This window comes from Mustela erminea, chromosome 20, assembly GCF_009829155.1.
Source record: "Mustela erminea isolate mMusErm1 chromosome 20, mMusErm1.Pri, whole genome shotgun sequence".
Lineage (NCBI taxonomy): Eukaryota > Metazoa > Chordata > Mammalia > Carnivora > Mustelidae > Mustela > Mustela erminea.
This window is the reverse complement of record NC_045633.1, coordinates 28,239,645-28,265,946: the sequence shown is the minus strand read 5'-3', so window position 1 is coordinate 28,265,946 and position 26,302 is coordinate 28,239,645. Positions and strand designations below refer to the sequence as shown.

General features: G+C 50.3%; 1 protein-coding gene across 2 annotated transcripts in view; it reads right to left on the bottom strand.

The window, feature by feature from the left end:
* The window catches only part of WIPI2 (WD repeat domain, phosphoinositide interacting 2), a 41,503-nt gene that overhangs the window by 6,693 nt on the left and 8,508 nt on the right, over positions 1 to 26,302 (bottom strand). For both annotated transcript variants that reach the window (XR_004281818.1, XM_032327667.1), the window contains exons 3-9: positions 9,961 to 10,130; positions 8,547 to 8,643; positions 8,084 to 8,181; positions 7,595 to 7,687; positions 3,967 to 4,037; positions 1,252 to 1,359; positions 356 to 520 (exon numbers count right to left, since the gene is read on the bottom strand). Coding sequence is in view for 1 of the 2 variants with exons in the window: in XM_032327667.1 (XP_032183558.1) it covers positions 356 to 520; positions 1,252 to 1,359; positions 3,967 to 4,037; positions 7,595 to 7,687; positions 8,084 to 8,181; positions 8,547 to 8,643; positions 9,961 to 10,130 (802 nt within the window). In the remaining variant the exon portion in view is untranslated. The remainder of the gene's footprint in view (positions 1 to 355; positions 521 to 1,251; positions 1,360 to 3,966; positions 4,038 to 7,594; positions 7,688 to 8,083; positions 8,182 to 8,546; positions 8,644 to 9,960; positions 10,131 to 26,302) is intronic.

The following is a 26,302-nucleotide window of genomic DNA, read 5'->3' as shown; positions in this document are numbered from 1 at the left end:
AGACACCACGTGCGATCCGTGTGCCCCAGGGCGACACAGACAGGGTCCCACAGGGGTGAATCCTGTACCCGCCTGCAGTTTCCCTTGCGGTGTTTCTTCATTACCATTACAAACATCCCAATGACGGAGGAAGACTTTTTGGATCAGAACAGCGCAGACGAACCACTCGCGTCTAGTAACAGGGAAGCGGCACCTGCGCGCTCCCTCCACTGCCGCTTCGAACCAAGTTCCTGGCCCAGGAGAAACCTAGCCCGGCCCCAGTGCCGCCAGCTTGGGGGCGCGGGTGGTCTGGGCCCAGGCCCTCGACTGGACGGACAGCGGCAAACGCGAGAGTGGCAACCCCGGCCCTACTCACGTGGCCAGTGAGCAGATGTTCTTGTGGCCGCAGAAAGGCAGGCGGACTGTGGCAAAGGCTCTGCCCTGGTTGAACATCTCTGTCACCTGGGAAGGCAGATAGCTGGTGGAGGCCATGAGAACCTTCCCGAAGTACCCAGTCCAGGTGGTGGGCTCCTCCTGAGGCCTGGGAAGGGGGAACCACGGTCAGACACGGAGCGACTCACAGGAGCCAGGCCTGAAGCCTGAGGAGGACTTCCCCATCCCGCAGGAAAAAGGGGCAGAGAAGGACAACGTCTCGAGAGCCTGGGAGCCCTACGGGCGTGTCTTCCGGGAAGGGTCACAGGAGGCCTGTCACAGACCAGTAGATGATTAGCAGCAAATGCGAAGCCCCCCCACTTTGTAGCAAATGCGAAGATATATGAGGCCAAATTCACGATCCGCCCCCCTGCCCCACATCCTTTTAACACGAAGTCTCCAAAAACCTGATAAGCAAAATCTCAAATTATTTTCCCAGAGCCCATTTTTGTGGTTGTCCATCTTGCACATATTTTAAGTCATTTGAAATGATCTGAGACAGCGTACAGATAATGCTCACCCTAGAGGGTCTTGTGAAAACGGAAACCACCTGTGGGCGGGGGCGTCCACCCTTACGTGCGTCTGTGGGTTAAGGTGGTGCTAAGAGGCGGACGGGTGCACGGCCCCCAGGCCGCCCATCGTCACCCTCCCGGCTTCATCTCTCAGGGAAGGCCATTTCTCTGCCGCGCCCGGACCTGGGGACACTTACTGGAGAACCAGCTCCAGGGCCTTTACTGGCAAAAATGATTGAAGGCAGGGCAGTGTCTGTGCTGGGGTTCCCATCCAGGCAGGGGAGAAGGGCCTGGTGTTTTGTGCAACAAATGTGTCTTTGCAACTCACTTTTCTTTCACAGTCTCGAGTTTGAAGATGTGCACAGTCTCGGTGTTGCTGGACGCAGAGAGGAACATGCTGTCCATGCTGAAGGCCAGGGAGCAGATGCTCACACACCTGGGGGCGAGCGGAAGGGGCGGGGTTACGCTGTTGCCCACAGCCCCTGGTGCCCACGAGCTGCAACCTCTCTCCAGGGACTTTTTTTTTTTTTTTTTTTAAAGATCTGATTTATTTATTTGACAGAGATCACAAGCAGGCTGAGAGGCAGGCAGAGAGAGAGGAAGGGAAGCAGGCTCCCCACCGAGCAGAGAGCCAGATGTGGGGCTCGATCCCAGGACCCTGGGATCATGACCGGAGCCGAAAGCAGAGGCTTTAACCCACTGAGCCACACAGGTGCCCCTCTCCAGGGACTGTAAAAAGTCAGAAAAGAAGTTCCCCGAATACGACACTTGAGTCTACCAGTATCTTTCTTACTCCTCTCCAGATCTCTTTCCTTTTTTTTCTCTCCCTAAAAGATTTTATTTATTTGAGAGAGAGTGAGAGAGAGCACGGAAAGGGGAGAGGGGCAGAGGGAGAGGGAGAAGCAGGTTCAATCCCAGAAGCCTGGGATCACGACCAGAGCTGACGGCAGACGCTCAACGGACTGAGCCACCCAGGCGCTCCTGCAGACATCTTTTCAAAAAATTTTTCTGAAGAAAAGAAAATGTTTTAAAGGGAATACCAAGTTAAGAGCAATTCTTTGGTATTTTCTTAGCCCATTTTCTTTGACATTCCAAACAACAAAGGGCATCGAGGCTTCACGAAACCATTTTCAGCTGTATTAGGCTGGATTTACAGCACTAAGGTTAGCAAAAGAAAAGCCGAGAATTTAAATTACAGCAACTCTTAACGTGCAAGAAAGCAAACTGACAACCTCGATAACATTTAAGAATAAAACAAAACTTCCAACATGCTAAGACTCTTCAGTTGATTCTAAGAATCACTGTAAAAATGCCAAAGCCTCCAGTAAGTGCACTTCCTTGCGGCCGGACAAGGACAGCGCACGTTTTGCCCTGAGGGCTTGGACAAAGCCCGGGGAATGAATCAGGGACGGCTCAGCGAGGCGTGAGTGCGGACGGGAAAGGTGCTATGAGCGAAGGTGTGCCAGGGCTGCGCTAGAGGAACAGGGGCTCATGAGAGGGTCCGGAGGGCCTCCCCAAGGCAGAGACACTCGATACAGACGTCAAAGGCTCAGGAGTCGGCCCCATCACGGGTGTGACACCGGCACAGGAGACCCCGTACGGACAGATCACTCCTCCGCGGAATCACAGTTCCATGTGGCCGGAGCTGGGAGCAACTGGGAAGAGAGCTGAAGAAGCAGGGTGTGGGAGGCCGGGCTTAGAGAGCAGGGCCGACGCGTGTGGAGTTAGCCCTACCGGCGGGAGGCGCCCTGAAGGCTCCACATGAGCTGTGCTGACTGTGTGGACACCCTTGAGAGCAACCGGGGCCACGGTCTGATGAACAGACCAAATGGGCCAACAGCAGAGACCAAGGGGCACGGAAGTCACACGATCGGGATCCAAACCAGGCGGGCAGGGGTCCTGGGGAGACGGAGGTTGGTGGGACTGACCTGGGCACTGACACTCCGCGACCTAGCTGGAAGCAAGAAAGGGGCCAGTGTCGAGCCCCTCCGAGCCACTCTGGCTCAGGTACTGGATGGGACAGTGCCAGTGTCTCCCAAGGTAAGGCCTATGAGCGATGATGGGCAGATAGACAGGGGCACACTCTGGCTGGTGGCTGAAGGGCCAGCACCAGGAAACAGCTCAGGAAAGCAGCCTGGGCCCCACAGACAGGGGAGGGGTCACAAGCACACGGACAACATGGCGTGGGAGCTGGGGGGCTGCATAGGACAGGATGAGAGCGGCTCCGGGGCAGAGGCGAGATATGGGAAAAGGAAACAGGGCAGGAGCAGCCAGAGACCAATCCAGAATGGTGTGGTATAAGGAAAACAAGGGAAAAAAGGAAAGAAACCAGGAGACCGTGATGGGGAAGGGCTGGGGCACGGGAGACAGGACCCTAAAACGTGTGTGTGCCGTCTGGGGGAAGGACCCACAGATGAAAGACAGCAGTCAAACAGTGTGAGGTCCCGGGGGGGCAGTTCTAGAACACTTCCTGGCCCAGTTTCCGCCCTGAGACCCTGAGGTGGGTGTTCTCAGCTGCCCCTTTGGAATGGGGACCAGAGCCCCCGAGCCAGTCCTGTGGCAGAGGCTCCAGGCCTCAGCAGGACAGACAATCCTTCCTTCCAAGCAGGCATGAAGGAAGGGAGGTGTGTAGACAGACAGGGAAATAAGTGGTGACAGGGTGGAGGGGGAGCGGGGTGCAGGTTTTCAGGGGTAGGGAAGCAGGACAGGTGCAGGCTGGCCGGGTCAGAAGTCACTGGCCTGCCATCTCGGAGTAGGTGGAGGAAGCCATGCGACCCTGCAGGCCACTCCTTCCTCATTCCAGGGCTATCCAGCCATCGCCCTCCATTCAGTGGGACCACAGACAAAGGGAAACCACTTTGCTTTATAAAAACGTCCCTTTACCCCTCGGGAGGGCTCCAAAGCCTCCGCAGACCCCCTGGCTAGGCCGAAAGCACTTCCGCATTCAAGTGCTGTGCCCAGCTCAGCTTGACGTCTCCACGTGACCCCGAGAAACGGAACTGAGGTCCAGACTCAGTGCCAGATCAACGGCGAAGTATCTTACCTCTTCACTCCTCTCCGGAACTCAAAGAGTTTCTGTCCTTCTGGAATGGAGAACACCCGAATCACGGTCCCCTGTGACAGGTGGGAAAGGAAAGAAAAAAGAATTTTAGCCAAGGAGAGGCTCCCGTGTCTCCTTCCCACGAGAATCTGAAGGACAGACGAGGGGGCCTCGCGCCCGCAGCGTCTGTCCCCCAGCAGTGTTCCTTCCTTTGGATGTGGCCGCCGCGACTCACTGCTTCTCCCTAACACCAACGGCCTGGCCGTCACACGTGCGCCAGCTCTAGTCCTAAGGCCCGTGACTCCTCGCCTCTCACGCACCGAGCCCCGAAGCACGTGCTGCACGTCGGGGGCACCACCTAACCCAGCCTAGGTCTGAGAGGTCCGCGGCCCCCAACATCCTTCCTTGTACTTCAGGCTGAGTTACTGACCGGGGTGGGGGTCCGGGACCCGACAGAGGAGGCTACAAGCCAGCGGTGAGCTGCAGCACTTCCCTGCGTGGAAACGAGGCACCCACGAGATGCCAGGACCCCCAGGGCCCGCCTCCCCCAAAGTGACAGGACTTGGGACATCTGGGACAGGAAGTCAAGAGAACCAAGAAAGTAAACACAAATGGGACTTCGACACTGAAATGTTAAAAGAATACTAGCAAGCTACACTAATAAAAGAGCACAAGAAAGAGACTCCTAGAACAAAATGGAAAACTTGAAAACAGGGAGTATTCAAATTTGCGGGGCTGGAAGAACTATTCAGTGTGTCACCTGACACCACACCCCTTGGAAGGTTCAAACTGTTCAGTATTGAAACTGTTAACATCTGACCTGTTTGTTATACATAGTAAAAATAAATGAACGACAAACAACCGAATTATAGAACACCAGAAACCGTTGCCCTTTCTTTAAAATGTTTTCTAAAAGGGGTGGTTGGGTAGCTTAGCCCGTTAAGTGTTCAACTCTTTTTTTTTTTAAGATTTTATTTATTTATTTGACAGAGATCACAAGTAGGCAGAGAGGCAGGCAGAGAGAGAGGAGGAAGCAGGCTCCCCGCCGAGCAGAGAGCCTGATGTGGGGCTCGATCCCAGGATCCTGGGGTCATGACCTGAGCTGAAGGCAGAGGCTTTAACCCACTGAGCCACCCAGGCGCCCAAGTGTTCAACTCTTGATTTTGGCTCAGGTCATGGTCTCGGGGTCATGGGATGGAGCCCAGAGTCAGGTTCCGTGCTCAGCAAGAGGGCTACCCCTGCCCCGGGCCCCTCACCTGCATGTGGCACACACACGCTCTCTCTTTCACTTTCTAAAATAAATCTTTAAAATAAAATGTTTTTTTTTTAAAGATTTTATTTATTTATTTGTCAGAGAGAGAGCGAGCGGGAGCGAGCACAGGCAGACAGAGTGGCAGGCAGAGTCAGAGGGAGAAGCAGGCTCCCTGCGGAGCAAGGAGCCCGATGTGGGTCTCGATCCCAGGACGCTGGGATCATGACCTGAGCCGAAGGCAGCTGCTTAACCAACTGAGCCACCCAGGCGTCCCTAAAATAAAATGTTTTTTTAAAGACAATGATTCTCTCTGGATAAAAGAATACCAAATGAGTTTATAATTCTTGAGAATTAGAGGGATAAAATAGCACAATCACATACGAAAATAACCACAGCAAAGGTTTGATCCATTTGTGGTCTCAAGTTTCTTTTTTAAAAGTATTTTATTTATTAATCTGACAGTGAGAGAGAGAGAGAGAGAGAGAGAGAGAGATCGCAAGTAGACAGAGGCAGGTAGAGAGAGGGTGAAGCAGGATTCCTGCTGAGCAGAGAGCCTGATGTGGGGCTCGATCCCAGGACCCTGAGATCATGACCTGAGCCGAAGGCAGAGGCTTTAACCCACTGAGCTACCCAGGTGCCCCTGGTCTCAACTTTCTGATTTATAGTTTTTTTTTTTTTAAACTGGCATATCTAGTGCACAAGACTAATTAACAAAGGGCTGCTGGCCCCAGCCGCCCTGCGCCCCCCGACCCTGCCCAGGCCCCTACCCTGCCTGCACTCTGAAAGCAGGATTAGGCACCCATCTAGGCACAGCCCCGGCACCCAGCACCCAGAAGGATGGGGAGGGACACTGGGGGGTTAAAAGGAAATCAAAAGATTGCTCCTCCTAGCCCAGGAAGAAAAAAACTGCTCTATTCTTAATGGCCTTGAGATTCCACAAAGTGCTTTAGGGGGCTTCCAGGACCTAACGAAAACAAGAGAGATGAGACTATTAACCAAGGAGGCCGCTTCAGTAGCAATGGGCAAGGTAACAGTGTCAATGGCCAGCGGTGTTTAAAAGCAAAGCCAGGCTTGGAGTCCAAGTCTCTGTGGCCGCCCAACCTGGTGACTCTGAGCAAATTATTTGAAGTCTCTGAGCCCCTGATACGAAATGAACAAGTGTTGACCTTGTTGAGGGGACGGAATGCGGTCATGAAGATAAAGGGTTCCCGAGGACTGAGTGATCCACAGATGATCTTACAGAAACCGCGTGTGAGCGTCAAGCTCAGAGACCCACACAGGAAAGTTCCAGTGAGCTGACTTTTCTCGGCTCTTACGTGGTTGGCTGGGCCGAGCAGAGAGGCAGCGGGAGAGACGCTACTTTCCGTTTTTTGTGAGAAAGCATCAGAGCTCAACCAGGCAGCTGGAAAGCAGGGACTGGTGCTCGGAAGGGAAGAACAAGCCAGAACGAAGGAGATCATCAAGAGCCAGGCCGGAGAGCGGAACTATCGAGATGTGAGGACCAGCAAAGGAACAAGATGTAGCAGCCGTGCGAGCAAGAGAGCGAGGGCCCTTTGCTGTCATGGGAGCTGGAGGGAAGGCCAGAGTCACTCTGTCCTGTGTGGAGAGAACTTCAAAAAGACCACATCCTTTTACAGAAAGTCTGCCCACTGGACTCTTCCTTTCTGGGGGGAGGCGGGCAGAGGAGGAGAGAGAATCTTAAGCAGGCTCCTCGCCCAGTGTAGAGCCCAACATGGAGCTCGATCTCACAACCCTAAGATCATGATCTGAGCCAAAATCAAGAGTCAGAGGCTTAACCGACTGAGCCACTGAGATGCCCACTCACAGCAATCTCTTAAGTGAATAAAGATGCACAAAAAAGATTCATATGTAAGAATCATCTATATTCTTAATTAGTTATGTTCCAAATGTTATTATACCATTGCAATCTAAATGTTAGGAAAAACAGAAACCGCCCCAAAGGGCAACGTTCCAGTAAACCAGGACTGAATACGGTATAGCCACTGAAGTGTTTTCCAACTCAGAAAAATCTAGCATTACACAGAGAGTGAAAGAGAACGGTGAATTAATAACAGAAGGAGGAAAGGAAGCACGTAGAAGTGTGTTCAGCCCTGCCAGCCCCAGCACGCATTCGCAGCCCCGGGAAGCTCGCCGTGGGTGCTGCTGACGCACGCTCGCCTCCTCCGCCCGGCTCTGCAGCTCCCGCCCCGACCACGGGCGCTGCGAAGGCGGGGAGCGCTCCCCAAGCGGGTTGTTACGTGTGCTGCTCTGGGAGCCGGTCGGCACAGAACCCATTTGCTACCTGGACCGTGTGTGTACGGAGCGAGATGGGGCGCCAAACCCCCAAGCCAGTTTCCTACCGGGCCACAACAGACGCACCTTCTCCGAGGCAGTGGCGAGCTTGGTTCCAGTGGAGTCAAACGCCAGCGCTGCCAAAGGACTGTCGTGAGCCGGGATCATGTTCGCTGCTCTCTGAAAGGCAAAACCAAAGTGACACGGCCGCCACACAGCAAGACAGGTCCTCAGGCTGAAGGGCCAGCCTAGTGGTTGTGGCTAAAACCCCAACCGGTTCAACACGAAAACCACAGGCTCCGGAGTCACAGGGTGGGGTGGGGGTAGCTGAGGAAACGCCGCTCTCTGGGGCTCTTTCCACTCCCCCAAATAGCCACACGGCCAGGGGCTCTGCGCCGTGGGAGCAGAGGCAGAAATCTGCAGGCAGAGGCTGCCCAGCCCTGTGCCACCACCAGGAAGGCAGCAGTGAAACCCGCCTTGCCCACCCAAGGAAAAGCGGATGCTAGCGACGCCCCAGTGCTTGGGGCAGAGAGCGGGGCCGCTGGTGAGAGGGACCCGGTACAGAAGGGGCCTCACCAAGTTCATGGTGTCGAACACTTGCACCTCTCCGATGGTGGCACTGCCTGGGTACGCCAAGTAGCCATTGTCGTTGTGTATGGATAGCGCGCACAGGCCTGCGGGACACGCGGAACCAAACAGGGACAGTCAGGCCCGGGGGGGCCTGCTGAGCTGCTACCCACAGGTCAGCCCCTATCAGAGGTGTGTGTCTCCAGGCCCGGCCGCAGCAGCCCCCAACCACCACCCCCAGGGGCAGACTGAAGGCCACGGGTGGGACCTCGTGAGCAGCCTCCGAACTGGAAGCTGATGAAAGCAATGATTTCTGTGGTTGCCAGACTAGCGGCAGAAGGCCGGCAGCTTGCTTGGTTTAAGATCAATACTTTCAAAAGCTGTCTACCCGGGTGGGACCTACAAGGAGAAAACAGCTCATCTTTGAAAGGTACAATCAGAAAAGCGGATGATCTCACCCTGCTGAGCTTACCTGCAGGGTTGGGGGGCGTCTCCCTGATCGTGTGCAGGACCTTCATGTCCCGAATGCTGTGTATATAGAGAGACTCCTCCAGACACACTATCAGCCTCTAGAAGAGATAAGAATGGAACAGCAAACATCAAGAGCCAATTCGATCCTTGCTCCCTCCCTTACTGAACCGGCTCCTGGCCAGAGACACGCCCGGTTCCCTCCTGAACAGCAAGCAGACCCGGCCATGACCAGGCGGCTTTCCTGGAGCGCCACGTCCGCAGCCAGCTGCGCCTGCCCCCGTGACCACTTCCGCCAACTGCACCAGGACTTCAACCCGTGCGACTCACTGCACGGCTGCAGAAACCAGCCAAATGCAGCTGAGGAAGGTACCGTCTGGGTTTTCAGTTTGTCTGTCCGGATCATCCCTCCCTTTGTGAAAATCAGAGCAAGTGCCTAGGACGGGTCTGGTAAAGGTCAGTTGCTTTCGGAAACCCATGCTGAACGGAGTCTGCCAAGACTGAAGTAAAAGCCTGGGGGTTTCTAAAGTCTCAGAACTCACGACCCGCAGGTGTCGAAGTCCACACCCACACCACACAGAGCAGGGACGTGCTTGTGGTCCGTGCGCCCAGCAGACAGTTACGTCAGTTGGTGCGTGAGCGTACATGTGTATGTTTAAGGAATATTTGACATGTTGTGCCTTGTCATTTCCCATCGTAACCACGTCCTCTGGTTCGCAGAGCAATGCCGGCAGGCCTCTGCCACAACCATCTACCCGGTAGGCGTGCTGTGGATGCCCTCCCTCCGGGGTGACGTGCGAGCCATGCCGGGCAACTGCGTTAGCTTTCCGCGCGTGGGGTACGTGACTGTCACAGAAAAGCTGGAGGATCTCAGGGGCCGTGTTGCATTTGGTAGGAAAGCGAAAACCACGAGATATTGTCGTGAACTGAACTCGATTGCCAGCCACTGAGTCCGCGCTCTGCGCCAGACGTTTTGTGAGTTTGGGGAAGACAGCAAAAGGAGTAAGTCCTTCATCTTAAAAGTAAAGGGAAACAAGAAGAAGATGGGAAAAAGATGGCAGCAGACTTTTTTCAAGTAACATGTACAAAAGTGGAAGAAGGTGAATCAACCACGGCACAGCCCTCCAGACAAGTGTACGGTGTGCGGAGAAACGCTACTGCTCATGTCTCGACGGATGAGGGGACTCAACCTGGGGGACTGCAAGGGACGGCGTGCTCTGAGCAAACCGCTGAGGAAACAGAGCTGAATCGGGGAGCTGGCGTGAGGCGAGCCGGTGCAGGGCCCAGGGCTGGGGGCCCAGGACCGCCAGCTGTCCTAGACCACTGCAGGAAGCCGCGATGGCGGCGACAGGCCCGAGGCACACTGAGCAGCGAGCCGCGGCCAGCACACCCAGCAGTCTGGGCCGCGCGCCACTCACCTGCCTGTTCAGCTTCACGGCCAGTATGGTGTTCGAGTAGCTGTAGTTGCAGATCTCGGTTCCTTTCTTAAAATGGCAAACTTTGAGCTTCCGAGGAGCTTTGAGGCTGACGATGGCCACCAGGCTGCTTGAGAACAGCCTCTCGACAATGCACACATCTTCAGTATCAGCTGCAAGCAGGAAAACAGCACGCATGTGTATTCGCGTCAACAGCTGCAGTCCGTATGCACACACACACGCACATCCAAGTGCACGCACACGCCCAGCAGAGCGCCACAGGCTGATGTGGTGGCTGTCTGGGGACAGGACCAGGCTACGAGGATGGTTCCAGAACATAGCTGAGGGTGGAGGTCAGAGCCTGCGGGCAGACAGACTGGGGCCACACTCACGGCCTGTGAGCCGCAGACAGATTGCTCCCTGGGTCTCCTTGTTCCTCATACCATTCTGCTCCCTGGGTGGCTCCTTATACACACCCTGGAACCAGAGCTCCGTGAGGACAGAGGCCTCAGTTCCCTGATTGCACCTGCTGTCCTGGCTCTTCCCCACTGGCACTGGACAAGTCATGGGCCCCAGGTAATCTCCACATGACTCGTTCTCTCCACGTCTTGTCCTCCTCGTGCGTAAAATGGGGATCACAGCTCCTCTATGTTACTGCTGAGGGGGTTGCAAATAATGGCCCATAGCCAGTACTCTACACCCATTACCTCCCCGCTCCCCACATCAAGTGGGGACACCCTCCATTCATAAGATGTTGAGTTAAAAGTGAGCATACACGACATCTTGCATAGAAAGTCACAGGTACAACAGAGCTTCCAAAGATAGTACCTTACACCCAGCCACCCCTACTAAATGCCCACAGGTCCCCCAATCTTTATTCCTGCCCTTGTTTCAGGGGTAAGTTCAGACCTAGAAGCAAAGAGAAGACTGGACTGTAGAAAAATCAGAGGCAACAATCCACATTGCTTCTGCATGTGGCCTGTCTCCGGGCCCGGTGTTTTAAGCACACACCCGTTTGTCAACCCAACCATGACCTGCAGCCATACCCTCTCTCTAGACCAGCGCTGGGCACACAGAGCAGAGATGACCAGACAGGTCCAGCCCAGGGGAACCTGGAAGGTCAGACCATCAGAAGCCACAGCAGCGTTTCCACTGTAAATCAGATGCCCGAATATGAAAACACACACAATAGACAAAATACAAAGTCCCTCGAAAGAATTCCTTTCCATTAGCTCTGTTGCTGGATTTAAATGTTGTAACAAAGACAGGGTTAAGTTAGTTTAGAAACCCAACTACTAGAGACAATGAAAAAACAAGCTCTAAGGGACCTTACTAAAGTAAGACAAAACAATTTCTAGGAGCACCTCGGTGGCTCAGTTGGTTAAGCACCTGACTCTTGATTTTGGCTCAGGTCATGATCTCAGGGTTGCGGGATCAAGCCCTGTGCTGGGCTCCGCACTCAGTGAGGAATCTGCTTGAGGTTCTTTCTCTCCCTCTCCCTCTGCCCCTCCCCTCTGCCTGCTCTCTAAAATAAATCTTTAAAAAGAGAGAGAAACAATTTCTAGGAAAATGCGTGGTATCACCCATTTCGGTGTGGCTGTGACGGCCTGATGCGCTCCACACGATGAGGTACTCACATACACGGTGGTAGCCAGAATCATATGTGTATGATGTGAGACATGACACATGGCTGTGCGGGAGAACGATAGGATTTTGCTGCTCCTTAGCATGGAATAGGCCGTGAAATCAAGTGTCTGATTCCCAGTCACGTTTACACAAACCACAACTTCTCCTTCCCACAGCAGCAGGCTGGGCTCGATGCAGACAGAGTGGGTGTCAGCCGGCAGCATCTCAGAAAGTGGCCAGTCCCTTCTAGGCCCTGACTCTCCGCAGAAAGGCAGAGTCAAGGGAGGTCCTGAGGCCACACGCAGGCAGGGTGTTTGGTCTGTCCTCACTGACAAGCGCGTCTCCAGCATTCGCAGTGCTGACGGGCACATGGCAGAGCTCAATCCCCACAGCGACCGCGCTCAGATGAGACCAACGGGAAACCAGACTGTTGGTCATGTGCAGTGAGAAGGCCCTTTGGGTCCCAATACTTGCTTTCCTGACCAGCCCCTTACCCTTGGAAACTAGCGGGGACACCACATTATGTCCAGAAGCTTGTTTGCTGAGCAGCAGGCCCGCTGGACCGCCAGATGCCGGGAGGGCTCCGGGCCACCAAACTTGGCTGCTCAGGCCCAGGGGCCAAGGGCACTTCCTCCATCCCTGTCCCCAGGCTCCCTCTTCAGGGTCCCCTTGCCCTTTACACCTTGGTCTTTCTTCAAGATTTAATGACTTTCTGGGATGCACTTAATCAATCACTTTCTCTGCTTCTCATTCTGGCAGTTATCCCATTACCACTGGCCAGCCAGCGGCGCCCCCAGCCAGGTCAGGGTGTACCCCCCTAGGCCTGGCACCCCAAGAGCAGCTGGTTAGAAGCTTGTCCGATGACTGATACAGACCTAGGATTAGATTCTGGGGTACATCCCAAACCTTTCAAACTACCATTAAACAAAACGCAATCTCTTGAATAAGGACCTATCTAAAAATGGGCTAATGCTGCCCACGGTATTTGTGTCCATGGGGAAGGCGCACCACGCCCTTGGGTGGTCAAGTCCAAGTGCGTTCGTTCTAGCATGAGCACTGGGCAAGTGCTGCCGGTACCACAGTGCTCACGAGGTTGGGGGTATGACGGGGAACAAGAGAGGCAGGGCACCCCGTGGAAATCAGACTGAGTCCTGACTGTGCTGTTCACTAGTTATAAGACCTGTGGACTCTGAGAAACAAACTGAGGCTTGTGGAGGGGAGGAGAGTGGGGGGGTTGGGTGAGCCTGGTGGTGGGTATTAAGGAGGGCACGGTTTGCATGGAGCACTGGGTGTGGTGCATAAACAATGAATTCTGGCAAACACACATACAAAAACTAAATTAAAACAAATTAAAAAAATAAAATTCTCTAAATCTCCCCCCCCAAATCAAAGCAGCATATGCCAATTAAAATGTAAAATTTGATAATTCTTAAAAAAAAAAAGACCTGGTACCCGGTACCCAATTCCTCAATGGCGAAACAGGAGCTGGAGCCTCAGCTTCATTCACTGCACGACCGGGAAACAGTGAAGAGAAGGTGGCCTACGGGACACTGAGTTCTTACAAAATAAGTAAAAGTTATTGAAATTCACTACCCCCTAAATTAAATCAGTGGTGAAAACAACTCATTTCCAAGTACAGTCAATCCTCATTATTCAGATTCTGTATCTGTAAATTTGCCTGGTTGCTAAAGCGTATCTGTAACCCCCCAAAATTAATACTTGAGCTGCTTCTACAGTGATCCGGGGACACACACAAGGCAGCAAGAAAATGTGGAGGTGCGGGACGCACGCGCTCCCATCAGAAGCCGAACAGGGAGCTACCCGCCGCTTTCTAGTTTTCAGCTCACACCGTGAACAACTGTCCTTTCCACGGTCTGTGTTTTCACCTCCTGCACTTTCGGTCAGTGATCCCACAGCTTACAACGGCCTCCGGCCACAGCGCCGTCCGGTGCTCCCAAGGGCAAGAGGGCCGGGCCGTGTCCCCCGGAGAATCGTGTGTGGCTGGTAAGCTTTGTTTAGCATGAGTCCGTGTTATTGCTGTGAGTTCATCCTTAATAAATCAACTATACATATTCAAATCAGATGTCTTTAAACAGAAACACATAAAACAAGCTCATGCATTCATCATCTGATGAAAACACTGTGACCAGAGGCTCACAGGAGCCCCACGCCGGGAGCAGCTCTTCCGTATCTGCTAATCTGCTATTCGCGGTAACCTGACAGAACCGGACGACCGTAGTAAACAATGAGAACGGACTATTTTTCTTCAAAGAATGGATTCTACTCATCTGTCTGACACAACCTTATTTCCTTCACCCATTCGACACATGCAATTAGAGAGCTGCTCCAGGCACGAGGAGGGAGGGGTGAACAGGGGCCAACAGCCGGCCGCGTGTTGCTGAGGGCCCTGGGCGGCACTCAACAGTTCAGGGTCAGGCAGAGGAGGGGAGCCAGCAACGGAGACTGAGTGAGGGGGAGAAAAACCCGTGACCCCGAAGCTAAGGGAAGATGCTGCGTGACCCCGAAGCTAAGGGAAGATGCTGCGGTACAGAAACATCCACTGTGCCCAGAGTGGCTGCGCGGTGCAGTCACCGAATCTGGGGTGACCTTGGCAAATCTTGACGGAGAGGTGGAGGCAGAAGGGAATGCGAAAGGCGGGGAGGAAGTGACGAAGTCTGGCCACAGCAAGAACCGAGCTATGAAGCGGGGAAGAAACACGGGGAGGGCCGGCAGCCCGTGTGTCACTCACACGCATCACCATACGGTTGAGGCATCTGTCCTCACACCCGAGCTGCCCCGTGTGTCAGTGGAGCAACTGATGACACGGTAATGACTGGATAAATGGACAACTCGAAGGGGGACCACAACCTGATCCGGGTCATGGGTGACAATCAGCAGCTGACACGGCATTCACGGGTCAGCACGGAGAGCTTCCTTCCCTAAGAGCAGGAACAGGACCAGGTCGCCCACTCTCGCCACGTCTATCCAACACAGAGCTGAAGCCCTGAGCACAGCCACAGGAAAGCAAACAAATTAAAAGGAGGCAAGAACACCCAACGGGTAGAAAAATCTCTTCAAGACGGTGCTGTGAGGCCTGGACGGCCACACGTGGAAGGATGAGCCCGGACCCCTTCCTCACACCGCACACCAAACACACTCCAGACGGACTGAAGACTGAGATGTGAGACCTGAAACCACGAAACTGCTCAGGGAAAACACAGGCAGTGACCTCTGTGACCTCAACCTTGGCAACATTTTTCTACATGTGTCTCCTCGGGGAAGAGAAACAAAGCAAAAATAAACTATGAGGACTGCACCAAAATAAAATACTTCTGCACAGCAGAGAAAATGAACAAAATGGAAAGGCAACCTACTGAATGGGAGAAGATATTTGCAAATGACATATCTGATAACGGGTTAATATCATACACACACACACATACACACACATATAAGCTTGGCTCAACCAAATAATCTGATTTTAAAATGGGTAAAGGACCTGAATAAACATATTTCCAAAGACAGACATGGCAAACAGACACAAGAAGAGATGCTCAACATCACTAACTATTAGGGAAACGCAAATTAAAACCACAATGAGATACCTCCTCACATGAGTCAGAATGGCTATCCTCAAAAAGAAGTCATAAATGCTGGTGAGGATGTGGAGAGAAGGGAGCCCCGGTGCACTGCTGGTGGGAATGTGAACTGGTGCAGCCACTCTGGAAAACAGTACGGAGGCTCCGCCAAAAATTAAAAATGGAAATACTGGGGCACCTGGGTGGCTCAATGGGTTAAGCCTCTGCCTTCAGTCACGATCAGGTCATGATCTCAGGGTCCTGGGATCAAGCCCCGCATCGGGCTCTCTGATCAGCCAGGAGCCTGCTTCCCCCTCTCTCTCTGCCTATTTGTGATCTCTGTGTCAAATAAATAAAAAAAAAAGAAAAATGGAAATACCATATGATCCAGAATTCTACTGCTGGGTACTTACCCAAAGAAAAGGAAAATACTACTCTGAAAAGATGTACGCACCCCTACATTTACTGCAGCATTATTTACAACAGCCAAGACCTGGAGGCAACCCAAGTGTCCACGGATGAACGGATGGATAAAGCTGCGGTGGACACGCACACTGGAGAGTATTCAGCCACGGAAGAAGAGTGAGATCCACATGGACGCACCTAGAGGGTATTATACAGAGAGAGACGAATACTACATGGTTTCCCTTACGTGTGGAATCTAAGAACAGAACCAAAGAAAGACTCATAAATACAGGGGACAAAGTGGTGGCTGACAGAGGGAACGGAGTTAGAAGGATGGGCACGAATGGGTGGAGGGGGAAGGAGCGAGGCTCCCGGGTATGAAGTAAGCCAGGGGGATGGAAGGCCCAGCGTGGGGGATGGAAGGCCCAGCGTGGGGAATGCAGTCAGTGGCGACGCAGGAGCGCCGTATGCAGACGGGCGGTGGCTGCAGCCGCTGTGGGCACACCATGCCTTCAGAGTCGTGGAGTCACGACATTGTACGCCTGAAACTAATGGAATGTTGTGTGTCAACCATACAGCAGCTTAAAAAAAAAAAAAAAGCAGGTAGGTAGATCAAGATATATAGATACGAATCACTGTCCATCCTGCCACACGAGTGGCAGTTTTTTTCCTACTTTGGAGAGAAAAATATGTCCTGCTTTTCCAGTAGACTAACTGATATAATCTCTCTGGGATGTGCAAATAGCTCAATCAGCCACAGGCACGGCAATGCTAGTCATGGGATTCTAACAGAAGCAGTCCTCTGGCCTCGCCATATGACCGTTTTCTTGAAGGCCTTAAAATGGGGAGGGGGCATATCCACATTGGAAAAGAAGTAAAACGATCACTACTTGCAGATCACATGATACTATAATATGGAAAACCCTCAAGACTCCACCAAAAAATCATCAGAACTTACAAATGAATTCAGTAGTCAGAGAAGACAAAATTAACATGTAGAAATCAGCTGTGTTTCTATATACTAATAATGAGCTATCAGAAAAAGAAACTAAGAAAACAATCCTATTTACAACTGCATTAAAAGAATATCAAAATAAAGGCGCCTGGGTGGCTCAGTGGGTTAAAGCCTCTGCCTTTGGCTCAGGTCATGATCCCAGGGTCTTGGGATAAGGCCCCGCATCAGGCTCTCTGCTCAGCAGGGAGCCTGTTTCCTGCTTCCCCCCACCCTGACTGCCTCTCTGCCTACTTGTGATCTCTGTCAAATAAATACATGAAATCTTAAAAAAAAATAATATCAAAATACCTAGGAATAAATTTAACCAAAGTGGTCAAAGACCCGTATTCTGAATCTGTAAGACACTGATGAAAGAGACTGGAAAAGATATAAATGGGAAGATAGTCATGTTCATAGGTTGGAGGATTTAACACTGTTAAATGCTCATACTACCCAATGCAATCTAGAGATTCAACACAATCTCTATTAAAACACCAAAGGCATTTTTTACAGAACCAGAAAAAGGAATCCTAAAATTTATATGGAACCAGAAAAGATCCCAAACAGCCAACGTAATCTTCAGAAAGAACAAGAAGGCTGGAATTATGCTGATTTCAAACTATACTCAAAACTACAGGCACCAAAACAGTATGGTATTGGCACAAAAACAGACACAGAGACCAACAGAACACAGACCCCGAAAAAACCTCACCCATACATGGTCAACGGATCTACCACAGAGGCGGCAAGAATATACAATGGGAAAAGACAGTCTCTTCAAAACACGGAGCCGGGGAAACTGGATCACTTTCTCACACCATACACAAAAAAAGTTAAAAATGGGTTAAAGACTTGAATGTGAGACCTGAAGCCATGAAACTTCCAGAAGACACCACAGGCGGTAGCTCTCTGATGTTGGTTTTAGCAACATTTTTCTGGACCAGTCTTCTCAGGCAAGGGAAACAAAAGCCAAAATAAACAAATGGGGTTATTTGAAACTTAAATGCTTTTACCCAGCAAAGGAAACCATAAGGAAAACGAAAAGGCAACCTACTGAAGGGGAGAAGATACTCGCAAACCGTATACTAGATGACAGGTTAATATGCAAAATACATTAAAAAAAAAAACTTAGACAACACAACACCAAAAAACCAAATACCCCAATTAAAAAATGGGCAGGGCCTAGAATAGACACTTTCCCAAAGACATACAGATGGTCAACAGGAACATGAAAAGATGCTCAACATGACTAATCTTCACAATGTGACAAGCGTTGGCAGGGGCATGGAAGATAGGTAACCTCTGTACACTATTGGTGGGTGTCAATCAATGCAGCCACTTTGGAAAAGTAGAGAGGTTCCTCAAAAAATTAAAATAGAGCTACTGGGCACCTGGGTGGCTCAGTGGGTTAAAGCCTCTGCCTTCCAATTACGTCATGATCTCAGGGTCCTGGGATAGAGCCCTGCATCGGGCTCTCTGCTCAGTGGGCAGCCTGTTTCCCAACCTCTCTCTGCCTACTTGTGATCTCTCTCTCTCTGTCAAATAAATAAATAAAGTCCTTAAAAAAATAAAAAATAAAAAAAACAATAGTGCTACCAGAGGCACCTTAGTGGCTTAGTCAGTTAAGCACCAGGTCACGATCTCAGGGCCATGGGATCGAGCCCCTAGTCCAGCTCGTGCTCAGCAGGGAATCTTGAGATTCTTTCTCTCCCTCTCTCTCTGCCCCCCCATCTCTAAATAAATAAATAAAATCTTAGGAAAAAAAAACAACCCACAATGACTTATCACTATGCACACATCAAAATGGTTAATATTAAAAAGATTAGTAACAGCAAACACTGGTGAGGACACAGGCCCAGAATCCCATATAGCACGGGTGGGAATACAAAATGGGACAGCCTCTAGAGGAGAATCTGGAAGTTTCTCATAAAACAGAACACACTTTGCACTCCTAGATATTGATAAGAGAAATGAAAACAGGTTCACAAAGGGATCTGTACAAGAATGTTCATAACAACTATATCCATAACAGCTAAAATTGGAAAAACTGTAGATGTTCATCAACAGAAGGACAAACCCATGTATTCACACAGCGGGCAACTGAGACACGTATGGAAGCCCTCAGAAACACGTATGGGAGCCCTCAGAAACACTATGTGACTGAAAGAAATCTGACCCGAAGAGTACACGCTGCATTTTCACGACATTCTGTTATAGGCAAAACTCATCTACAGCCGGGAAAACCCAGAACAAGACTTGCCTCTTAGGGGGCGAAAGGGAGCTGGAGCTGATGGGGGGCAGGAGTATGAGGGAACTTTCTGGAGTGACGGTAAACCTTGATATGTCCGTATGACTTGTCAAAACACAGAATGTTTACCTAAGATTTATGCAGTCCATTTTAAGTAGGTATTGCTTCAAAATAAAACAAACAGCGCCCCCTAGTGAGTAACATTTCCAGTGGCGTGTTTATGGGAAGTATGTGCTGATGCCTGCGGTGCCTGGGGAGATGCACACAAAAGAGGGACAGACAGACGTGTGACAGGATGAATACCGTGAAGTGTTAATGAGACTCTAAGGGTGGACATATGGTGCAGCTGTACCAACTTCCCTGTGTTTGAAAATGTCCATGAACAAAACGGTGGGAAGAAGACAGCATGTGTCATTCATCTGCTTAAATCTGAGTGTAGAGAGAGTGAACAAGTAGCGGGTTGGGGTGTTTGCTTATTTTTTCTACCAACTACAAATCTGAAAAAATTTTTTAAATTGTAATGGAGGAAAAAAAGTGGATGTAATTTTAGGATGTCTTTAAATGGGGGGATGCGGGAATCATAAAGCTTTTTTCAACTGCAAATATTCATAAAAGAGAGCAGTATAATAAACCTCCTATACCCATCGCTTGAAACACATCTTATCTTTCTGCCATTTGGCTTCAACTATGTTTTTCTTCTCTGAAGTTTCGAAAAGAGGCTCATTATTATCTTGATATTTCACCCCAAATACTTCAGCAAGTCCCTCTAAATAACAAAGGACACGGGAAAACCATCTTTTCCAGCCCATTAATACAAATGAAAGATATCATAACATCAAAATGCATTCTAGGTCGATCAAGTATTTAATGTAAAACACAATACACCAAAGAACTAAAGACACCACCGGAGAATGTTTTATGCACCCCTGATACAGGAAACGCCTGTCTGGAGCCTTTCTGGTGCTCCAAAGCATGGAAGCCTTCAGACTGCGGACAAATCATCTGAGTAGGCAAAAACTCAAGACTCCAACCCGGCAAGAAGACCACAGACAAGGTCAAAAAGCAAACAATCGGGGCACCTGGGTGGCTCAGTGGGTTAAGCCTCTGCCTTTGGCTCGGGTCATGATCTCAGGGTCCTGGGATTGAGCCCCGCAAGGGAGCCTGTTTACTCCTCTCTCTCTGCCGGCCTCTCTGCCTACTTGTGGTCTCTGTCTGTCAAATGAATAAATAAAATCTTAAAAAAAAAAAAAAAAAAAGCAAACAATCCAGGGGAAATATTTGCAACCTGCAACAAGTGGCTGATTTGCTTTTAAATCAGTCAAATGTATTTATTTATTACCAGACAAATAGTCCAGTAGAAAAACAGGCAAAGGAACGTTAAAAAACAAGAAAGAAACAAGCAGTTTAAAAAAAAAAAAAAAAAAAAGCACATGAAAAAAATAGAGTTCCATTTCAGGTACGATTTTAGAAACATAAAGGCAAATGAATGTATCTTTTAGCTCATTACTATGAATTTAGATCATTACTATGAATGTTTGATAATGCCCAGTGCTAAGGTCAGAACACAGGCACCCAGACCCTGTTAGTAAGAACCCTTTTCAAGGGCGAGTCGGCAGTATCTGTCCATTTATACATGTTCTTTTGTTGATCTCATCTTCCCAGCTCTGGTTTATGTGACCAGTCTACTCACAGTGGGCCAAAGAGAGATCTCACCCAGCAATTCCACTCGGACAGGTGTCTCTTGCCTCAAGAGGCAAGAAAACACGCGTCCACACAAATGCTCACAGCGGCACCATTTACAAGAGCCGAGAAGGAGAAGCCCCCCGGCATCCCGCAACAGAACATGGTGTGTCCGTGGAAGAGGGGATTGCTGGGCAGTAAAAGAAATGAGGTGCCAAGACAGGCTCCCACGTGGATAAACCTTGAAAACATTCAAAGTGAGAAAAGCTGGCCGGTCACATCGGACTCCGCTTATCTGAGCTGCCCAGGGCAGCCGTCGCCCCGTGGCAGAAAGCAGATAGGCAGCTGCAGGGAGGCGGCCAGTGGCCACGGAGGGACTCAGGGTTTCTTCTAGGGAGAACTAGGTCTTCAAGTTAGATTACGGTATGTTGTACAACTTAGGAAATGTATTAAAACCCGCTGACTTGTACACTAAATCAGTGGTTTTTACAGTATGTAAGTTACATCTTGAAAAAGCTGTTACACAGCACAGATGGGGCATCTGGGTGGCTCAGTTCTTAAGCACCTGCCTTTGGCTCGGGTCATGATCCCTGGGTCCTGGGATAGAGCTCCGCATCCGGCTCCCTGCTCAGCAGGAAGCCTGCTTCTCCCTCTCCCACTCCCCCTGCTTGTGCTCCCTTTCTTGCTGTGTCTCTCTCTGTCAAATTAAAATAAATAAAATCTTTTTAAAATAAGTAAATAAATAAGTAACAGCATAAACGACTGCAGAATTGGGATTCCGGCCAAAATGTTAAGATGCAAGGTAAGAAGTGTAGACAGCGGGAGTGGAGGGTTGTTGGGTGGCACCTCCTGGCAGGGGTGGGGGTGGGTGGGGTCTTCTCAGAAACTCCAAGGCCCTGAATCCTAGAAACCTCCCGCAGGCCTCCGGGTCTCAGAAGCCATCACAGCTCTCATCAGACTTCCAAAGGAGCCGGGAACCAGGAAAAGCCCAAGGTCCTGTGCAAAGGGCAGATGAGTCGGGTGACCCCGCAGCTAACCTGCTTCCGTCCCCACTTGGGAAGCGGCAACCACACACAAGGACCGGTCTTGGGGTGCCTTTCTGTCCTGCACCAAGGGTCTCCGCCTTTTCAGAAAGAAACACACCTTCATAACGCGCCCTGCCTTTCTGTGCTGTCGGTGGTTAGGGCCAGTTAATTTTCTACTGCAGGATTCCAAGAGGCTCTGTAACATTCTTACAGGATACCTCACTCTCAAGAGCACCTTTAAACATGTACACACGGGCAGTCACTTCCCACTAAACCGAAGCAGACTCAACACGGCCCTCCCACGCAACTATAGCACACCAGCCATCAACCCATAATCCAAGGGCCCTGCATCCAATGAACGCGGGATAAAGAAGGCTAAATGTCTGTGATTCTTCAAGGTGGCCTGCCACGGAGACTCGGGACCCGATAAACACTCCCCTGACCCACCAACCCCTAAGAAAGTCTGAACGTAAACCTCAGTGACCTCAGGTGTTGCTGAAAGCTTGGTCTTCAAGGCCCATTCTAGGAGGCCTTGGCTACAGTTTCCAACAAATGTTCTTCCCAGAGACTGCCCATCTGAAACTTCATTTAAGAACGCCAATTACTTGATTTAAAAAAGAATGCGGTTTTGCTTCTGCAGGTGCTGCTTTGAGCTGACAAGGATAAAACTTCTAGAAACCAGGAAGAGACAAGACGCACGTCCAAACGAGGCACATCTGCCAGACACCTGCAGCTATACGGAGAGGCAAGAGCCCGCTCTTTATCACAACGGATTTAGGCAGAGAAAGGCCGCTGGATTTCTTCCCCTAAGATCCAAAAACATGTTTCATGGAAATGAATATTCCAACCAGGGTTGTCTGTCAAATCGGAACGATCTCAAGAGCACCATTTCTCAGACCTTCAAGGGCAGGTGACGGCCTGTAGGGTTGACGACAGCGAGTCTTCAGATGACGGGTGCTCTATGTCTGGACGTTCGGCTGGTGACAAAGCAGGGGCCGGTCACCTTTGTGCAGGTCAGAACAGTCCGCATAAGCTCGATTTCAGAGCTCAATGCTCCCTGAGGTATGTTTTCTTAGCTCAGACACTTAAAATGCAAACATACACAATGTAGAATGTGAAAAAGCCAACTTTTCCTCCCAACTTATGGGCTACTCTACAAATGACATCTACACACCCTTTATTTTGTCTACGGGGGAAGGATTTCACTTCCATCCTGTTTCAGGGAAGGGAGATCAACATATCTGCATGTTATATATTTATCTCCACACACACAAGGCATAGAGAGTGGAGAGAGACAGAGAGAGAGAATGACAGGACAAAAGGGCATGGGCACAAACAACAGGAAATACATACACAGGAGTTCCTGCAGCTTCAGAAATTACAATATAGACGGGGAAAAAAAATCTTCCACTATTTCTGGGGGAAAGGCTTTTTTTGTTTGTTTGTTTAAATCACCAGCAGAAGAACGAGCAGTTGTTCCTTCTGTTCTTCCCAAGACCAGTTCTGGCTCATTCTTTCTGTGACAGCAACAGTGACCGAGAGCAAAGATCTGAGTTTGTGAAACGCAGCTGAGATTCCAAGCCTGCACGAAACCTCGAAGCATCACGTGTATTCTTTGCTCTGGGTCTATTTGTAGAAAAATTCCAGAAACCAATCTTTTTTTTTTTTTTTTTAAGATTTTATTTGTCAGAGAGAGAGAGGGGAGAGAGCGAGCACAGGCAGACAGAATGGCAGGCAGAGACAGAGGGAGAAGCAGGCTCCCTGCCGAGCAAGGAGCCCGATGTGGGACTCGATCCCAGGACCCTGGGATCATGACCTGAGCCGAAAGCAGCTGCTTAACCAACTAAGCCACCCAGGCGTCCCCAGAAACCAATCTTGATTGGGTAGCTGACCTGTTTCGGAACATTCTTTGATTCTTTGATCTACTCAATAAAAGTGTGTGTGGGAGGGGCGCCTGGGGGGCTCAGTTGGTTGAGCATCTGCCTTCGGCTCAGGTCATGATCCCAGGGTCCTGGGATCCAGCCCTACATCGGGTTCCCTGCTTGGTGGGAAATCTGCTTCTCTCTTTCCCACTCCCCCTGCTTATGTTCCCTCTCTCACTGTTTCTCTCTGTCAAATAAATAAATAAAATCTTAAAAAAAAAAGAGGGGGCGCCAGGGTGGCTCGGTGGGTTGAGCCTCTGCCTTCGGCTCAGGTCATGATCCCAGAGTCCTGGGATAGAGCCCCGCATTGGGCTCTCTGCTCAGCGGGGAGCCTGCTTCCTCCTCTCTCTCTGCCTGCCTCTCTGCCTGTTTGTCATCTCTCTCTGTCAAATAAATAAATAAAATCTTAAAAAAAAAAAAAAAGAAAGTGTGCAAGAGAGAGGAGAGTTGGACACCATTCCAGGAGAAAAAGAATTTCCAGGAGAAAAAGAATTTCATCACTTCCCGTTTAAAGTATTAACCCTTAAAAAAATTCTTTGTTTTCATCACCTATTTCTTTTTTCTTTCTTTTTTTTTTTTTTTTAAAGATTTTATTTATCTATTTGACAGAGGGAGAGAGATCACAAGTAGGCAGAGAGGCAGGCAGAGAGAGAGGAGGAAGCAGGCTCCCTGCCGAGCAGAGAGCCCGACGCGGGGCTCGATCCCAGGACCCTGGGATCATGACCCGAGCTGAAGGCAGAGGCTTAACCCACTGAGCCACCCAGGCGCCCCTCATCACCTATTTCTAAGGGTCAAAGTTCACTGAGAAGATCAAAGAAATCTTCCACCTTACCATGTTGGTCGCTAAATACCCACTCTTTTCACAGTATTATCAAGACATCATGTTTTGTTCCACCAAAAACCTTTTAAAAAAAAAAATGAGGCACCAAGAATCAGTAAATAAAGTTCAAGGGAACAGATGAATGAGTGAACTGATTCCATCTGGGGAAGGGTAAACACCCTTTCTCAGCCCGAGTCTCCGAATGGGGGCTGGGGGTGGGGGATTCTACGGATTTCAAAGCAGGTGACTGACCCTAGTCACTACAGCCACACTTTCACTGCACAATTCAGGGGCTCACCGGGGCGGAGAGTTAGTAAATGTTTTAGTCATTCATAAAAACCCGATGGAATTCAGAGATCAGGCTACCCTTCTTTGAAGAAATCCCCTGCAGGGAACAATCTCTGTGAGACCATGGGAAGGTGACCAGTTTGGAGATTTTTTTCAAACTACTGACAGCCACCTGAGATAAGCAGGCACACGAGTTCCCAGCCGTTTTATCACCCAGATCGCATCTTCGAGCTACATACAAGAAAAGAGGCTTTTTGAAAAGAAGATTTAGTAATCATCAGCAGGCCAAGTCTGGAAACAAAAAAAGGAGTAAACTCTAAGGCAACCCACAGGAAGTATGAGTCAGAAACACTGGAGAGCTCCTGGGGGAAGGCCTGGGTGCTAGCCTTTGGGGCAGCAACAAACATCGGAGAGCAGAGAAGTCTGCCACTCCACTGATGGAGGGGAGGGGTCACCCGAAGGGCTACTGAGGAGAGGGGGCCGAGGCCTGGAGGGAGGCTGTAAACCCTCTGCCCTAGTGGCAGACCACAAGAACTCCTCCATCTCAAGCAACAGCAGAAGTGACATTTCCCCGACGTCTTCGTCTTATGCAACAGGGGTGGGAGGTGGTATTTGTGTCTGTGCTTGTCGCCATGTCCCCAGCCGAACACTGGACACAGATCCATGTATTCTGTTGTCTCTCTCCACTTAACCACAAGTGTCAAGGGGACAGGAACGTGGCCGCTACCACATCTCCATGCGCAGAATAGGGCCCAGCACACAGCAGGTCCCTGAGAGGTGTTCATGGAGTGAATGGAACCAAGAACAAAGGAGAAGCCTCCTGGCCCTACTCGCCCCACCTCCCCCTTCTTCAGAGCTATCGGCAGGCAGAGAATTCCAGAATGGAACACCAGACCATCAAGAAAGCCAAGTTGGCAGCACTGGAATAGTTGCTCAGGAGGGAGATACTGACATTGTTAATAAGGAAGAAATCCGATGGTACAACTGCACACTCACGGAGCTGAAATGCTAAGTATTCAGTCTCTCCCTGAATGCACACCCCGTGTGACCAATTACAAGAAGTATGCTGTGTGGACAGCTCCTAATTCTCTAACAAGGATTCTTAACAGAGGTCAGGCCACAGGCAGGTTTCGGGGCTGCTTATCATAGACAGAGAAAATACTTACAAACCGCATGTCCTGGGGCTCCTGGGTGGCTCAGTGGGTTAAGCCTCTGCCTTCGGCTCAGGTCATGGTCTCAGGGTCCTGGGATTGAGCCCCACATCAGGCTCTCTGCTCGGCAGGGAGCCTGCTTCCCCCTCTCTCTCTGCCTACCTCTCTGCCTACCTGTGATCTCTCTCTGTCAAATAAATAAATAAAATCTTCAAACAAAACACCCACATGTCTGACGAAGAACTAGTATCCAGAATATAAAAAGAACTCTCAAAACTCAACATCAAAAAAGAAAAACCCAAATAATCCCATGAGAACATGGGCGAAAACGTGGACATTTCACTAAAGAGAATATGCGTGTGGCAAATAAGCATGTGAAAAGATGCTCCACGTCATTAGCTGTTAAGGAAAAGCCCATCAGAACCACAATGAGATCCGCACTGCTCATACCTATCAGGATGGCCACAGTGAAAAAAACAATGATTAACACCAAATGCCAGCAAAGACGGAGGAAGTGGATCTCTCATACATGGTCAGTGAGAAGGTAAAACGGTACAGCTACCTGGAAAATACTTAGGCAGCTTCTTTAAAAAGAAAGAAAAAAAATG